Raw genomic sequence first — 18,764 nt, forward strand, 5'->3', positions numbered from 1 at the left:
CAAGCGGGGCGAGCAAAGGCCAGACCTGGAAATCAGAAGGAACCGAAGAATGGGGGACCTGCCACTCCTCCCGCGAACACCTTGGCATCGGAAATGGCGGGGAGCTGCCCTTTGATGAAGCCGGTGAAAAAGACACCACATGGCGGCCTGTCTCCGGGGAGGATGACATCACTAGGCACCCAACCTCCGGGAGAAGAGGGAGCGCCTAAAGACGAATCCTGGGAACAACCTCTGTGTGGAGCCGTAGAGTCCGCCGCCTGAGGCAGGACGTCAACACCATCCGGCACCGAAGGAGACGCCGGATAGGGCTCCTCCAAGTCACACCGCGCCAGGGACCGGAGTGGAGCCGGAGCCGACGTGGCCAAGGGGCAGCACCAGGAACGACGCCCCGACTCGACCTCCGCCGAGGCAGCCGCCTGCGTGCAGGAACAAGAAGGACCGGGGGAGTGACACGAAGCCCTCCGCTCGCCCAATGATGAGGCAGCCTCCTGCGGGGAGGGATGAGAGGGGCCCGGAGGGGGACGAGGGGTCCCCGCCCAGCCTCGACCCAGAGCGGGACATGAGGGTCCACTGACCCCGGTGGCGCCGTCCAGACCAGCAGGTGCCGGCGCTGAGGCAGCGTCAGCTCAGCCGTGGACCCAGAGGGCCGAGCGGGGCTCGAGGATGTGACCCGAGCCCCGGCGACCTCCCGCGACACCACAGGGACTCCAGCGGGAGTTTGCAGCGTGGTCCGAAAGAGGGACCCCCGAGGGGCCGCACCCCAACAGCACCACATCCTCCAAGCCTTGTTTTGAACCTCCAAGCCCGCTTTGCCCTTGAAGAATCTGGACTCATCAAAGAGCATATCCATAAAGGATGCTTCGAGGTTGCTAGAAAATGTGACTGACTTCATCCATAAATGCCTTCAAAGTACAACCTTGATGCTAATAGCCCTTTCAATACAATCAGCATTTTCTAGGCCAACACGGATTACATATGTTACTGCACCTTACACATCATGTATCATCTGAGCCTGAAAAGCTCTGACCTCCTCCGGTACAGGTGGCAGAATCTCACTGGCCATGTCCTATAGAACATGCATGTACCTGCCCAATTAACACACTACATTTATGAACCTAAGGTTCAAGCTCGGGGAAGAAAACATTTTTATAAAATCCTTTTGGATTTTCTAACTTTAGGATTCCTTGAGAAGGGATTAAGATTGACCTTGTTAGTAGAAGCCTGCTGAATAAGTCTCACCGGTGTAGATTGCCTGATTAGGATGCCCAGATCACTGGGTGCAGGTCTGACATTGAATGCATGAAATTGATGGAGCAAGGGAGTGACAAAAGTTTGTGTGTATCCCTTTTAAAGTTAATTTACCATAACTATAACATGTATTAATCGAGTGGAGTGTTAAATATAATCACCATAGGGGGAAGGAGCCAAGCCGGCGACCAAGATGGCCGCCTAGGCTCCCGGCTCCGTCGACCTCCTTCTCCTCCCACAAGATCCTGTCACATATCCTGCGCCTATGCCGTGTCCTCACATAGATGAGACGAAGGGATGCCCGACCGTGTGATCCCGAGTGATTTACCAGCTCTGATGACGGAGAAAGATCGACGTAAAGTTTGCGGCCTGTACCGGAGTTGGAACCGGGGCCTTGAGTAGTTGAAAGGCCGGGGGCGAGTTGAACTACATCGGCCATGAGAGATCGAGAAGTCCCGGTCGGTTCGGAAGTGAGCTGAGAGTTGCCGATTCCAATGGTAGACCTCTAATACATAACAGCAGTGCTTTTCCCCATCAATTCCATCATTGGAAGGTAGGGAGGCTGATGGGAACTTCGCCCGAACAGAACGAGGTTTACCGGAGCTAGCCTGTAGTGTCCAGGTCATTCCTGAGTTCGGTAACTAAATAGGGATGGTTGGAAGATCTTGCCTTTGGAAGCGGCTTCATGTGAATGGATGCAATGCATGACATGGCGTCCTCAGGTGCCTCGAGTGTTACCCTATCCCGCTTCACCACAGTGACTTCGGATGCCCCAGTGAGTGTTTCGGAGCCAAATATCCTGTCTGAGGGGGCTGTGGCGGTGAAGAGGATTGTGCATACTGAGTGTGGTGATACGAGACCAACGCTGAGTGCTGTACTGGCGGCTATTGTGGGACTTCACTCCTCCGTGAGCATGAAAATGCAAGCCCTGGATGGCATACTAGAGAATATCACGCCCGGGAGTAGATTACAAAGTGCGGACCCCGTTGATTTGCTGGGCGGCACGGAGGTCCTTGAGTTCGCTATGGATTCACTAACAGACGCCGGGAATTCTGTGGAACAAGAGGTGTGCCAGTCCACGGACAGCGGATTCACTGGCTTTGGGTGTGTGAATGTGACTCTCTCTTTGCTCCCGGAGCCTGCTTCAATCCTTCAACTGGAACATCTGGACTTCCTGTCGGTACAGTGGAACTGTGAAGAGCATGGGGTCGGACATGCTTTGCTGTCTCTAGTGGGCCGTAACATACCAGTACCGTACTTGAACTATCCTGACATTGCTATGGATGGGAAGGGAAGTGTTAATGCTCCTGATCGGTCAGGCCAAGGCTGAGCTGCACACGATACCTCTTGTACTTTGTGACTCGGTGGTGGTATGGGATCTCATCCTTTTATGTGTATTATGCGAGAGGAGAGGCAGGCGAATTACAATTTCCCTTTGTCTGTGTATTATAATGTTTGAGGATTAGATTTGTTTGACGAGGGGAAGCCGAACTGTGGGGGGAGGCGAGGGACCGGGGGCCCATACCAAGGCCCTCCTCCATTTTCTTCTTTTAGAATAGTTAGTTTTGTTTTGGGGCGACAGGCACGCTGCTAGTTTGGGACGGGCGTAAGCTAATGCAGGGGTGCAGGGTGGGGGGATTGGGGTTTATGTTTAGTGTAGTTTATTTTGGGCAGTGGCGTATATATTTTTGTCATCTATCCTGATCGTATTTCTTGTCTTTCGGGGTAATACGCGCTTGGGCGGTTTATTTTTAGTTCTTAGTATGGTCGAATATTCGTTTTTCCTGATTATTTTTCGATGTTTGTAACTTATCCTGGTCATTTTGAGTATATGGGTGCAATACAAGCTTTATTATCCTGATTTGTCAGTGGGCGGGGACTGTGGACTGTGACACTTGGGGGGTATCTACCATTGAAACTGCTGCATATCGTACTGGTTAATAGCGCCGGGACCAACGTAATCCGTCTTGTAGTTTCATATGTCTATTCTGATTAGACTTGTATATACGGGGGCATTGCATGCTCAAATATCCTGACTTACTGAGTGGGCGGGTCCTGATGGGCTGTAGCGCTTAGATTCGGTCGTGCACTGTATTGTGTGATATAATTTTAATTGATTGCTAGCGTCTGTGCCCTCTTCTAGGTATCCTGATATTTGAAATTGCCCATCTTGCTACTGTGACTGACTGTATTGTACCTGATATGTCTGTATTTTTGTTCTATTAATAAAAAGAAATATAAAAAAAAAAAGAAGTCTAATCACCATAAAGAAAAAGCACACACAGAAAAGTACATGTGGGATACTAATTTGCTCATGTTGCAAGCTGTAATACATTAAACCGGTGAAATCATCATACTAACATAGTTCAATAATGCTTTTAAATGAGCACAGCTATGCATGTATGCTTATTATAAGTATTAGCATGGCAAAACGAACAACATTGGTTAGTAAACAGTGCATTTACGTTGCTTTTTAAAAGGTAACCATTAGCAGGGTAAAACTTAGAATGGTGGGAGGTAAACAGAAGGGCTTTACTTCAAAATCTAACGTTTGTTGTGTTTGTTTCTGTATTAGTTCCCATTAAGGCCCGTGCAGCCTAGCATAAAATGGAGGTTTTGCGAGTCCGAGAGAGTATGACTCTACGCATGTGCAACTGTGCTCGAGAGATGTATGAGCGGCCTGTGCCTGGGCTACTGATGTCAAGGTCAGCGTGGCCCGGAAAAGTGGAATGGTGCCAAAGGAGACACTCAAGTTGTGAGCCTGGGAAAATTGAGTGAAGTATCGACATTATGACAGGATGATGTGTATTGAAAATGAACAATTATGACCACATGAGTAATATGGAAGTGACTTTCCTAAATTTTGGACAATAAGGAGATGAGGTGATCTTCTCCACCCCTCAAATGGACCAATGAGAAATGAGTATGGACCCTAAAGTTTCACATTTTTGTTAGATAGTTACTGAAAAAGGGTATAAAAGAAGCAGTATGGAAGAGAGGAAAAGGGCTGTTCCTGAATTTATTTTCGCACCACGACATGCTGTCGGACTGAATGATTTTTGGGTGCAAAAGACTTTGACATTTTCCTGACTTTAACTTTTGACGGGGTATAGAATTGAATGCGGACTCCTGATAGGAGGTAGACATCGAGGAAGATAGAGAGGCTGATTTTGGGAACCTGTCTCCTTTATTCCTGTTCTTTTCCTCATGACAAGGAAAATTGGTAATATGACTTTTACATTTCTTCTTTCTAAATGGTTTTACTAATAAATGTAAAATTATTGAATTTATTTTTCTTCTTCTTGAATAACTAATAAGAAATGTTTTAATACATTAATGAATAAAGGTTAGAACTTTAAACTTAAAGTCATGACAAACTATTTGAGTTAATAAGAAAAATAAAGCTAAATAAAATGGTGAATTAAGCTGGTCTTGATTTCCATCAACTAACGTCTACTAGCTGGTCCATCGACCAAAATAGTGGGGTGCCTTAATGTTGTTTTTAAAAAAAATGTAAAATACCAGGGTGATGCCCATAGAGTGCACATGTATGTAATGTATAGATTTTAAAATTGTAGATTAATTAGGGTACTACGCTTTCCAGCAGCTCGTCCTCTAGGTTTCACTGATCTTGGGAGCAGTGTGAATTGCGTGGATGAGTGACTTGCGGTGCTATGGGCCCCACCGACGAGTGAAGTGTGATAGCTCCTGAGTATTCCGTGATGGTTTGGAGGGTTTGTTCGAGTGCAGCGCAGGATCAAGAGCACATTTGCAGCACAACTTAGAGCCATGACCAGAGCTCAGGCACCAGGGGTGCACCTCCTGCGAGTCCATGACTATTATCTCCTTCCTGCTGCCTCCGCACAATTCGAAACCTGTAATTTTTGGAGAGGACATCGATCCTTGAAACACTGTCTAATAGTTTGGAAAATCAACAAATGTTGGGAGCAAAGCTCCGGATACATGTTGGAAGGCGTAGAAAGACAAAAAAAGAAAATAGGAGCGCATAAGAAGCAACTAACATAAGGGTTGAGCGTACACACGACTCTGGTCTGTCACTTTTGGGGTGTTATGGAGTCTATGTGGTGCTGAACAATGCCACCTGCTTGGGCATAGGAGCATTGCTGTTGAAATTCTCCGGATCTAGTTTGGCACCTGCAGATATTTTCAAGGTATGGTACCTACAGTTAGAAGTAGCCATCAGAAATAGTTCTATGTACCCTATGTGCAATTACTTGGAAAATGTTGTGGGTAAGCTGACAACAAGTCAGTAGTAATGTGTATAACCTTAATTGTGCTATAGGTAACTAGCAGGGCTCGAATTATGTAAAGTGAACACTGTTTCTCTTTGCATAATGGAAACCTTTAACTATGTGTGCCGGGATATCACCTTGATAACCCTAGCTCCGGACCCTGTGCTCTGCCTATTGGGCTATGTCAAAGAATTAACAGACGCCAACAGACGGTTGATTGCCATACTGTTAATACTTGCTCAGCACCGGGTAGCGATCCACTGGGGTCGGAAACCAGGGCCAACACCTACGGCAAGGCTGGCTGACGACGCACACTGTCAACCTCAGTTGACGGAATACTGGAATCTTAAGCCCCCAACTAGTAGACCACATGATATATGGGCTCCCCTGATAACGTATCTACAGAGACCGGACAGTAGGCTCCCACCCCAGACCATGCGAACCTAAATGTGCCCGTATGCAGATATGATGCAGTAATGCTATATGCACTAGGTTTGGTTTGTCTGGGTAATCGCCTGTTGTACAATATAGCCTCCCAGGTGTTCATGCTGTGCCAATGTTGTCATTTCAATCCGTTGCCATCATGTACTAATGTGTCTTCCAAATTTATAACTTGTAATGTGTGATTTTCCAGGACAAAGTAAAATTAATATAATTTTTTTTTAAATAAAAACTGTGTGTGCCGGGCATGGACAGAGCACACAATTACAGATAATGAGCCATCTCACAGGGCAGCACATTAGTGAAAGCCGAGCAGTTGCTTACAGCAGCCGCATCGTCTTTCACAGCACCATATAACATGCACTGAGAACCCCGAAAGGCTGGAGCAGTGAGTGAATGCATCCAGCTGGAGGGAGATGTTGGGAAGTGGATGCGGGACCCCTTTTACACAATTTCAAAGGCACCATCGGAGTGGGGGGCAAATTGACTTAGCTCCAGCTATTCTCAGTGCACTATCTGTATGCCTCTTTGCCTCTGTGCCCACAGAGACAAAGTCCTTTCTCCATCATTTGAATGGGGCCATGGCCCATTGCAAACAAACGCTAGCCCTCTTAAGATTGTGCTGATAAATATGTGGGCTAAGGATATATATATATATATATATATATATATATATATATATATATATATATATATATATATATATATCAGCATTATCTGCATTACAAAAGGGGCTACACACTCATATGCAGACCCTTCAGTAATATCAAAGTGCCGCTAGAGAGTAGAACTGCTAGAGAGTAGAACTAGGGAACACGCATCCCTTGTGACACTGGAAGTTTTGGTGATATGGTCACAGGTGTCATATCCTTCTTTAGTTAGAAACAACAGACTAATGTACCTAGGTTATTATTTATGCTTGGGCAATGTAATATCGTGTGGGGTATGTTTTTTTTTAGTAATGCATAGGTTACATACAAACCAGGCCTGATTGTATACAATATGAGGACCAAACCTAACGCGAGAGGGAAGAGCGAGTGAGAAAGAGAGGCTTAGAGACGAAAAAACTAATATTTTGAATGGTAATGTTAACAGTCTTTGCAAGATCGCAATTTTTTTTTCAGAAAATATTTTTAAAGCTGCAAGTTGAAATTAGTCAGGGCAAACAAAACAGAGGAATTACATTTTCAAATCTCCAAGAGGCTGTCAGACTACAGGCAATGACTGGAGCTGCAAGACCACTGGGCCTCACACAAATCAGGTTTGTAAGTAAAATATAAGGCAATATTTTGCCGGCTTTCCATGTGCTTGTGCCACAGAAGGACAGTTAGTGGTTCGAAAAGATGGCCTGAGAAGCTGTGCTAGAGGAACCCTACCCCCCTCTTCGCAAAGAAAATAATTATAGGAGAAGCTATAAAGAGTACCAACGATTTGAGTGGAGCAGACACAAGGATTGGTTGTTAGAGGGGCATGTCGAAGTACAGTTATCTGACTGCAAATCCCTTAGCTTTCTGAAATACCTAGGGATACATACAAGGCTTGGCATATAAACAGTTGGAGAATTCTAATATCCATTCAGCCAATACATTGACCATGAGGCTAAACATATATATATATGTACATTTTAGGTACGGACACAACTATTTTATTAGAGAGAGCAGGAATGGGCGTTTTAAAATGAATGATATATTTGAGATAATCTGCTTTTTTTAATATTATGACTGCTGTATGAGCTTCCACTATGTGTATATTTTTTTTGATATGCTTTAAAATGGTGCCTTATAATGTAAAGATACTGGACCAATTATTTTTTAATAATTTCTTTTTATGCTCTTTGAATGCATGTTTGCAATGTGTATATACATTTCTCTTTTTTTATGGTCATTAGTGTGTTAACTGTTATTCACGGGTCTCCGCTGATTTCTATGTGCTTTCCTTGCAGTACCATTTACTTGAATGCTTGGCTGGGGTTCATCTGAGCCTGCATGGGCTTTAATATTATTTGAATAGATGAGATCATAGCGTCTATGAATTGCAAGTGACCTAATCCTTTGCAGAAGGTTTTGTATTTGCAAGAACCTCCTGTGCCCCCTCATTCATGTTTCCGTTTCTTCTCCCACTGTAGAGTAGATATTCCCCGTTTTCCTGACACTCCCCCTTTCAACTCCCAAACTTACACCTCTACACATGCACTTATATGTGCGGAATTCTCAGCACTTGTGGAAAACTGTGTACATGAAACGTAGGAAGGGTAAAGGAAGAAATGATCTACTGGCCAAGAAACATAATGGTGTTGACAAGCACACAATATTGTAATTTTCGGAGTAAGGAGCTTTGTTTTTACCATAATGCATGTTTTCTGTACATATGCATCCATTCTTTTCTCATTATTTAATAGGTATATGGACGTGAAAATATATTCTATATTAGCCCTCTTTCCCACACCTTTAAAGATGTTTCTTCAAAAAAAAACACTTACCTCTCCAACTGTGCAGTAATGACCATTTGGACACTCTGTTGGAAGAAATAAACAAAAAAGTCAGCAAGAAATGCTTACTCATAACCAAAACTACTAAATCATAGTTTTTCCTAACAAATGTAAGGATGGTGCTATCATCTGCTATTTTGGAGATATGGGTTTAATTTTAACTGTACACTTGTTCAGACAGCTTTATAACTTTTTTTTTCCTGAAATAATATCATGCACAATTAGTACCCCATATGCATTTTCATTAATCTATTACTATGACAACGAGAGAACAGTCTGTCTTTTTATTTCACCCTGGCTTTCTTTGCGCACCCCAGAACAACAAGTTAAAAATACAATAGAGGGAGGAGGAGCTTCGCGGGCAACCAAGATGGCAGCGTGAGCTCGGAGCTCCGAAGACCCTCCGATCCTCCGCATTAATCCTGCTATCTATCCTGTCCCACATTAGTGGGAATCTGTTGCGGTGCTGTTGCTGAGGCGGGGCCCGTTCTCCGATCGAAGATCCGGGTTTCCTATGCGGAGTTACACCGTGTTGAGGGTTGGAGAATACAACGCCATAACAGCCTGGCACTACGAGGGTGACGGTGGTGCTTCTATGCGGTGGCAGTCCGAGGAGGTTGGAGCTGCCCCGCTCTGCGCTGGTGACCAGACCAGATTGTCCAGCGGCCTGACGTGCGGGTGAGGCGGTGGAGGTGATTACTGATTTCTGCCGCCTGGAAGCTGCAGTGCCGGTTGGATCCTTCCTTGGATTGCGATACCCCCGTTGCCCAACATGGCGGGCAGAGGTGCCCCGGACAAAGGGAAGCCCAGAGTCAGCAGGAAACCTTCCCTCTCGCAGACCACCATCTCTGAACGTTTCACCCTCCCAAAGGGATCGCCTGGTGCTTCAGGCCGTACTAAAGACTCGCAGCGAGATGTGTCTCCGGACGACTCTGAACCCACCCTCCGGGATGTTATGGGGGCCATTGCGGGCATCAAGGCCGAAATGTATAAGCAGCACAAAGTGTTAACGCATAAGGTCGACACGTTGGCGATTGAAGTCAACCTCATCAGGGCTGACCTCGGCAAGACAAACGGTAGCGTCAAGTCGCTCGACATAAAGACGTCGAGTTTGACTACTGATGTGACCGACCTGCAGTCGGAGATTCGGGACCTGAAAGCCATGAACATGCTGTTTGCCCGCAGGTTCGAAGATTTTGAAGGACGGGCAAGACGCCAGAACGTCCGCATTATCGGTGTGCCGGAGGGCGCCGAAGAAGACGCTGCCGATCTCTTTGTTGAGAACCTTGTGCTGAAGCACCTGGATCCCGGTGGACTGAGCAAGTTCTTTTCGGTGGAGCGAGCGCATAGACTACCTGGTGGCCAACCGAAACTGGGAGCATCTCCGCGCCCCATCATTGCCAGAGTTTTCAATTTCAGGGACCGAGATGCGATCCTGCAGGCTTCGAGGAGAGGTGGTCCGTTGAAGTTCCAGAATGCCGACGTGAACTTTTTCCCCAACTTCACTCAAGCGGTTCAGAAACGCCGGCAAAGCTTTATGGGCGTCAAGCGTAGGCTGAGGGAGATGGGGATGAAGTACTCTATGCTATTCCCGGCGAAGCTTCGGATGGAACATGGCGCCCGGGCGGTGTTCTTTGACATGCCGGAGGCTGCTGGGGACTGGTTGGACACCTTGCCTCAACGACGGAGTGCCCCTGAGGATCAGTCGGAAGGGGCGTCGGGTGGACCTGATCTTCAGGAATGAACAATTTTTCCTCGGACTTCCTTCGGTGGATGGCCCTGCACACGCAATCAGTCACGGACTATTGTTTTTCTTTTTCTTTTTATTGCTGCTCTTTTCAAGACTGGGGGATAACGGGGGGTGATAGGATGTCTCCTTTCTCCTCGGGGGCTTTCCGTAGATTAGTTTTTTGGGGCGACAGGCACACTGCTAGTTGGGGGGGCTTCTTAGTCTAATGCAGGGGTGCAGGGTGGGGGGTAGTTGGTTTGATTGTTCTATTTGTGTTTCTCCTTTTTCTTTCCTCTTAAGGCAAGGTGAACATTCTCCTGTTTATTATGTTGCGGTAGCTGTTTTCTGGGGGTGGCGGGTGGGCCTGTGTTTTGATGATGGGGGGTAAGACGCTAAATGTATTGAGTTGGAATGTGAACGGGCTGGGGGATCGCATAAAACGTGGGGTGGTACTGCAAATGTTTAAAAGGTGTGTACCCGATGTCATTTTGTTACAGGAGACGCATCTCATTGGTAATACGTCCCAAGCATTCAATAGGAAAGGGTTTAAAATGGTGGCTCACTCGGGGTTCTCTTCGGGGTCCCGAGGGGTGGGGATTATGGTGCGCATGTCTCTCCCATTGGAGGTGGAGACTAGTGTGATTGACGATAGAGGCCGTTACGTTGCCGTTGTGGGTAGATGGGAGGGGCGTACCCTGGTTTTGGTTTCTGTTTATGTCCCCCCTGGTTTGCAGTCGACGACCTTTCAGGATCTCGGGGCGCCATTTTGGGCCTGCCGGAGGGATTGCTCATAGTTGGCGGGGACTTTAATGCGGTGGTGTCGGGGACCCTTGACCGTTTTCCATCCAGAGATCTTCGCGGTGCACAATCATGGCTCCCAGACTTCTTGAGCACCATGGGACTTATTGATTGTTGGAGACTTCTCCATCCCGCCCAGCGGCAGTACTCCTTTCATTCGGGCGCGCACGGAAGCCTTTCCAGGATTGACTATATCTTGGCTCCAGCAGTCCAGGCTTCGACCGTTTCCGGGGCCCGCTTGATGGCCAGAGGCATATCGGACCACTCCCCGGTCTGGGTGTCGTTTGATTTTGGTATTGTGGCAGCCTCTAGAGTAGCACCGGTCAATCCTTGGTACTTTCGCAACCCCAAAACTCGTGACCTCCTAGCTAAAGCCATTGACCTGTATTTCTCCGAGAATACGGGCTCGGTATCGTCGGCCTTGTCTTTGTGGGAGGCCTCCAAAACTGTCCTGAGAGGAGAAGCTTTCTCCTTAATAGCCGAGGTGCGCAGGCGCAGGGATGAGGATGTGGTGCGGTTGGAGTCAGAAATTGAGTACCTTGATTCTCAACTGGAAACAGATCCGACAACCGACCTACTACATGTCCTCTCCTTAAAGCAGTCGGAGTACCGGGCCACTGCCACTGACGCTGCCAAGGCGATGGGCAGAGAACAACAAGGGAGGATCTACCATGCAGGGGACAAGGCGGGCAAGCTTATTGCCTGGTTGGATAGGAGGGAGATGGCTTCCCGCGTGGTGCCCGAGGTCCTGGGTGAAGACGGGGTGGTTGTTACTGACCCCAGCGCTATTGTTTCGGCCTTTGCCGACTATTTTGAGACAGTCTACACTTCAGTCTCCACCTCGACTGAGTCGGACTCGGCCTCTTTCCTGGATGGAGTTGAGCTTCCTTGCCTGTCGGACACCGAGCGTGACGACATGGACAGGGGCATTACGGCGGACGAAGTGGCGCTCGCGATACGCTCTTTACGCTCTGGCAAGGCTCCCGGCCCCAACGGTCTTCCGGTGGAACTTTACAAGATTAAGACTGATACCATTGCTGCACCCCTGCGGCGTATGTTTTTGGAGGCTCGTGAGGCTGGTGAGCTTCCGCTGGACAAGCGACTGGCCACTATTGTGGTTATTCATAAGGAGGGGAAGCCTAGGGACCTTTGCAGGTCGTACCGTCCGATCTCCCTGCTAAATGCTGAACCCAAGATTCTGGCTAAGCTACTGGCCAACCGGCTGGTGGGTGTGATTGCCGATTTGGTTCACCCGGACCAATCGGGCTTTATACCTCATCGCAACACCGCTCTCAATCTTAGGAGGCTTCACGCTGTCATGGCGCGGGTGAACAAACTCTGCGAGTCGACCGTCCTGGCATCACTGGATGCAACGATGGCGTTTGATTCCCTCGAATGGAACTATCTGTGGGCGGTGTTGTCTAAGTTTGGGTTCGGCCCCGACTTTATTGGTTGGGTCAGGCTTCTCTACGCCTCCCCGCTGGCCAATGTAACGGTCAACGGCCGGGTATCAGCTTCCTTTGCCTTGCGCAGGGGTACCAGACAGGGTTGTCCGCTGTCACTGCTCCTTTTTGCTTTAGCGCTTGAGCCGCTCGCTGCCTGGATACGTACCCACCCCGACATCTGTGGGATTAAGTGGTCGCCGGGCTTTGAGGACCGAGTGTCATTGTACGCGGACGATATCCTGCTCTACCTAACTTCCCCTTGCCGGTCTTTGATTGTGGCCTTTGACGTGCTGAGTACTTTTGGAGGATATTCGGGCCTAGTTATCAACTGGTCGAAATCCTACCTTTACGTGCTTAGTGGAGAAACCCCACGTCTTCCTAGGGGCTGTGCTATACAGGTCGCGCTGCAGGGATTTAAGTACCTGGGTATCTATATATCAACGGATGCCCGGGCACGATACACTAATAACTTGCTTCCCCCTCTTGCGCGCCTTCGGCGCGATGTGGAGGGCTGGAAAAGACTGCCGCTGTCCCTGCTGGGACGCGCGGCATTGTTCAAGATGATGTCCCTGCCGAGATTCTTATACGCGCTCCAAAACACACAGGATCCCGTCCCTTCCAAATATTTCAAGGAAGTTGAAGGTCTGCAGCGGACCCTCTTATGGGAGGGTAGGCCGCGTATTGCTGTTGTCAAACTGACTATCCCCTGGTACGATGGCGGCATTGCTCTGCCTGATATCCGTCGGTACTACTGGGCCTCTCAATTGGCCGCTCTTAACCATGGCTTTTATGGACCGGCGGAGAGCCCGGGGTACGCCATGGATCGTTGGCTCTTGAACGATGGGAAGTATTACAGAGCGCTATATTCAAGATCTCTGGATGGAAAAATGACTGGTCCCACCAAGACTGCTGTGCACATTTGGAGGGCCATCACGAAAGCACTGGGGTGGAAGGGTAGACTTACTATGGCCACTCCATTTTATGATTCTGACTTGCTGGGTAGGTTGTGGCACACAAAGTGGTTTGACCGGTGGGACCTCATTGGAATCTCCAAGGTGGCTGATGTGATGGCCAGGGGGGAGATCAAGTCTTTTGACGCTCTGAAATGAATATGCTACTTACCAGTATGCATCTGTTCTTGGCATGTAGGGCTGCTAACATTCATATCTTAGCATTAGATCGCCACCTAGTGTTGGGTCCGGATGATCGCACATTGTTGTCCTGGAAGAGTCTTCGAAGTATCCTGAGATGGGTGGCTCCTCCCCTGGACTACAGTGCGCATGGGCATCGGCTCCATCCCCAGATTGTTTTTCGCCATTGTGGCAGAGGATGGAGTGAAAAGTGTAAAGGATGTCCATGCTAATGATTGAATACAATAGTATATCTGCAGCTGCGACAGGCACCGGGGAGGAGGGTGGGCGATATGAATGTTAGCAGCCCTACATGCCAAGAACAGATGCATACTGGTAAGTAGCATATTCAGTTCGAGGCATGTGGGCTGCTAAATTCATATCTTAGCATAGAATACATAGCAGTCCCTCCATCAGCGGCGGTTGCCCGTGCCAGCTGCAGAAACCTGAAAAAGTGTCTTGAGAACAGCCTGCCCAACAGCCGCTTGCTGTTTGGAATGTACATCAACACAGTAGTGTTTTGTAAAGGTATGTGGTGTAATCCACGTGGCTGCTCTGCAAATGTCCTCTAGAGGAATGTTTCCTAGGAAAGCCATGGATGCCCCCAACTTGCGTGTGGAGTGTGCTTTTGGGGGTATTGTTAAAGTGCGCTTGGCTTTATGATAACAGATTTGAATGCACTTAACAATCCATCTGGCTATTCCAGCTTTGGAAATTGGGTTGCCTTTGTGTTGTGGTGAGAAGGCAACAAAGAGTTGTTTCGTCTTCCTAAAGTGTTGTGTCCTGTCTATGTAGTACATCAATGCCCTCCGTACGTCTAACGTATGGAGCATTCTTTCCGCCACCGTTTGTGGGTTTTGGAAGAATGCCGGCAAATCGATAGTTTGGTTGAGATGAAAATGTGACACCACCTTTGGAAGGAATTTGGGGTTAGTACGTAGCACTACCCTATTTGGATGAATCTGAATGAAAGGCTCTTGTATTGTGAGCGCTTGCAGCTCACTAACACGCCTTAGTGACGTAATAGCAATCAGGAAAGCAACTTTCCACGTTAGGAACTGCAGTTCACACGAGTGCATTGGCTCAAATGGTGGTCCCATCAGTCTGGTGAGGACCACATTGAGGTTCCACACCGGAGCTGGCGGTGTTCTTGGGGGAATGACTCGTTTCAGACCTTCAAGAAACGCTTTAATGGCAGGCACCCTGAAGACTGAGAGGTGCTGCCTATTTTGAAGGTAAGCTGCGATGGCGGATAGATGTATCCGAATAGAAGTGAACGCTAGCTTGCACTTATAAAGGTGTAACAGATAGCAAATGATGTTAGGGATAGATGCATCTAGCGGGTTTATGTCATTGTCTGCACAGTAAATGACAAAACGTTTCCATTTTGCGGCATAGCATGCCCTGGTTGACGGCTTCCTCGCCTCCTTGATGATGTTCATGCATTCAGGAGGTAGGTTGAGGTATCCAAACTCTAAGACTTCAGGAGCCAGATCGCTAGGTTGAGCTGTTGCGGATCTGGATGCTGAATTTCTCCATGGTTCTGCGTCAGAAGTCTGGGCGTGAGGCGCAGTCTTTGATGCGGCACCACTGAGAGTTCGAGGAACGTGGTGTACCAGGCTTGGCGCGCCCACGTTGGAGCAACTAGGATGAGTGTCATCGAGTGTTGCCTTAGTTTTCTCGCCACCAGTGGTATCAGAGGTGTCGGGGGAAAAGCGTAAGCAAATTTGCCTGACCAGTTCATCCATATCGCATTGCCCTGCGATTGGGGGTGTGGGAACCTGGCGGCGAAGCTTTGGCATTTTGCGTTCTCCCTTGTGGCGAACAGGTCTATGTCTGGACGACCCCACTTTTGGAAGTACGGCTGGAGTACCGATGGATGTATCTCCCACTCGTGCATTTGATGACTGTATCTGCTGAGCAGATCCGCCATCTGATTGTCCTTCCCTGGGAGGTGTTCTGCCATGAGGAAGATGTTCCTCTGAATGGCCCACTTCCACATGCTCTGAGCCAGGTGAGACAGCTGTGGTGAGTGGGTGCCTCCCTGCTTTTGGATGTAGTACATCGCGGTCATGTTGTCCGTCCGGACTAACACCACCTTGTTGCACAGATGTACAATGAAGGACTTGAGTGCCATGAAGATCGCCATCAGTTCTAGATAGTTGATGTGCATCTTCTGCTGCTGCGTCGTCCATAGTCCCTGCACCGTGTAAGTGAGCAGATGAGCTCCCCATCCCTGGAGAGATGTGTCCGTTGTCAGGATAACCTGTGGCACTGGCTCCTGGAACAGTCGGCCCTTGCAAAGGTTGTGTGGAGTCCACCAATGCAGAGAGTTGTATGCCCGACTGGTAACCAACACTAGGTCTGTTAATTGTCCCTGAGCCTGTGTCCACTGATTTGCTAAGCACTCCTGGAGCGGGCGCATATGCAACCGTGCGTGAGGGACTATGAAGATGCAGGAGGCCATCATGCCTATCAACTGCATGAACACTCTTGCTGGAAGTGAGTGTCCCGGTCTGAACTTCTGGATTAAAGACTGTATGCCGTCTATCCTGACCTGGTTTGGTTGCGCCTTGGCCGTCAGGGTATTGATTGTCGCACCCAGAAACTGCCGGACGTGTGCCGGCTGAAGGTGCGACTTTGGGTAATTCAACGAGAAACCCAGGTCGTGAAGGAGGTGAATGGTAGTCGACATGTCCGCGGCGCACTGCTGTTCCGACCTGGCTTGAACGAGCCAGTCGTCGAGGTAGGGGTAGACATGGATGTTCTGCCTCCTGAGGTGCGCTGCTACTGTCGCCAGACACTTGGTAAACACCCTTGGGGCAGTTGTGACTCCGAAGGGTAGGACTTTGAACTGATAATGCGTGCCCTGGATAGTGAACCTGAGGTACTTTCTGTGGGACGGATGTAGCGGGATGTGGAAATAAGCATCCTTGAGATCTAAGGTTGCTAAGAAGTCTCCTTTGTTTAACATAGGAAGGATCTGTTGCAGTGTAAGCATGTGGAAATGCTCTGACAGTATGTACAGATTGAGGGGACGGAGATCCAGAATTGGTCTGAGAGATCCGTCCTTCTTTGGAATGAGGAAGTACAGGGAATAAACCCCTGTTCCTTCCTCCCCCACTGGCACGAGCTTGATTGCCCCTTTTTGCAGCATCACCAACACTTCCTGCTGCAATAAGTGCAAGTGCTCTGCGGACATAGGTCTTTGCCTTGGTGGAATGTTGGGTGGAGTGGACTTTAACTCTAGACAATAACCGTACTGGATAAGCTGTCGCACCCACCTGTCTGTGGTGATGTTGATCCAGACGGGCAGGAACTGCTGTATTCTCCCCCCGACAGGTGTTAAATGGTCGGGGGGCAGTGACAGAGAGTCACTGGTTGCTTGGGGCAGAGGAGCGTGAATTGTTGCCTCCTTTGCCACGTCCTTTGTTGCTGTTTCCCCTGTAGCCCCTCTTGTTTTGTTTGGGGTACGAGGACTGTGATCCACCTCTAGGGAACTGTGACTGTTGACCCAACTGTCCTCTGGTGACTCCACGGGCACCTGAGCGACGAAAATTATTGCCACGAAACTGCTGTGATTGTAGGGCCCCCATAGATTTAGCAGTTTCAGTGTCTTTTTTAATTTTTTCCAGGGTGGTGTCAACATCTGGACCAAACAGTCTATCCGGATTGACTGGTTGATTAAGTATGGTTGTTTGAATGTCAGGTTTGAACCCCGATATGCGGAGCCAAGCCTGTCTTCTGAGCATGACACTGGTGTTAATGGCCCTAGCGGCTGTGTCCGCGGCATCAAGTGCACACTTTATGGCCGCGTTGGAGATCAGTTGTCCTTCTTGTATAATCATTTTGGTGCCCTCTTGAAACTGCGGAGGCAGGTGTTCCACAATCTGCTCTAGTGTGTCGTAATGTGATCTATCATAACGTGCCAGTAGTGCCTGTGTATTTGCAATACGCCAGAAATTGGCAGCCTGTGCAGCCACTCTTTTGCCTCCTGCCTCTAGCACTTTGGACTCCTTATCCGGGGGAGGAGCTTCACCCGTTGTTTGGGAGTTGGCCCTCTTGCGTGCGTTTGCTACCACCAGGGAGTCAAGCGGCAACTGTCCTCGAATGTATGCAGGGTCTGCAGGCGCTGGTCTGTACTTTTTTTCAATACGTGGGTTGACCACCCTCGCCCTGGTAGGCTCTCTAAAGATGTCCGCAGCATGCTTGAGGACCCCTTTGAGCATAGGCAGGGTCTTTACAGTTCTTTCCGAAACTGAAAAGGTGTCGAACAGAAAGTCTTCCTCAACTGGGTCAGCATGCATGTCCACATCATGATTAGCAGCTGCCCTCTCAATGAGTGCATGAAAACCTGCAGAATCCTCTGTAGGGGATGCACGTGTACTGAAAGTCTGTGGGTCTTGTCCCACATCTTGGGTGCCTTGGTCTCCCATGACATAATAAGAATCTGGCTGTGCATCAGGTTCATTTACTGGGAACGTGTATTGTTCATCTTCACCATAGCCCTCACTCTCCGAGTGGTCTGGAGACGGTGTTGGGCTCCTTCCCAGAGGAGGCTGGATAGGTTCCATGAGGCCTGAGGCGTCCTGTGGAAACTTCTTCTTCTTTAGGGGGATGACATAGGATTCCACCGGCTGCGAAGTGATCTTCCTTTTGTAAAGGGTTAACTTCCCCGTGTCCGCGTCTATGAAACACTCCGAATCCTCTTCTGGGTCGAGCACTTGACCCGAAGATGCCCCTGCCGTAGAAGATTCCGACTTCTTTGGCGTCGATTTCGATGAAAAGGCCTTCGGCGCCACTTTTGGCGGTAGAAGGAAGAGGAGTTTACTTGCGGGCTTGACCGGGACGTCTGCCGCCTTCTGCGTCGATGGCGTTGGCGTCGACGAAGAGAAAGCCTTCTCCCTAATTCTTTGCAGTGAAGCAGCCACGAGAGATGCGTCGGTGACCGATGTCTTTGGCACCGACGAGGTGGCCTTGCCTTCGGATGCGACGCTCCGTTGGTCTTTTGGAGGGATGGACGGCGCCGACCCCGAGTCCTTGGAGCGATGCGCAGATGCCCCCGTTGGAGCCGGGGCTGTGTCTGTTGCCTTGGCTGGCTTTGCCTGCGCCGGCGCGCTTGTCTTGTGCGTGCCACCCTTCTTGGAGGATTTCTCCTCCGGCGCCGATTTTGACCCTGTGGAATCGCCGTGTTTCTTCGGCTTCTGCGGACCGGAGGTCGACGGAGTCGAT

At 49.0% G+C, this 18,764-nt stretch overlaps 1 protein-coding gene across 1 annotated transcript in view; it reads right to left on the minus strand.

The window, feature by feature from the left end:
* RNF213 (ring finger protein 213) overlaps positions 1-18,764 on the minus strand; it is a 2,876,335-nt gene that overhangs the window by 421,009 nt on the left and 2,436,562 nt on the right. Inside the window, exon 52 of the mRNA XM_086931045.1 lies at positions 8,422-8,456. Coding sequence (XP_086787171.1) covers positions 8,422-8,456 — 35 coding nt within the window. The remainder of the gene's footprint in view (positions 1-8,421; positions 8,457-18,764) is intronic.

This window comes from Lissotriton vulgaris, chromosome 7 (assembly GCF_964263255.1).
Source record: "Lissotriton vulgaris chromosome 7, aLisVul1.2, whole genome shotgun sequence".
NCBI lineage: Eukaryota > Metazoa > Chordata > Amphibia > Caudata > Salamandridae > Lissotriton > Lissotriton vulgaris.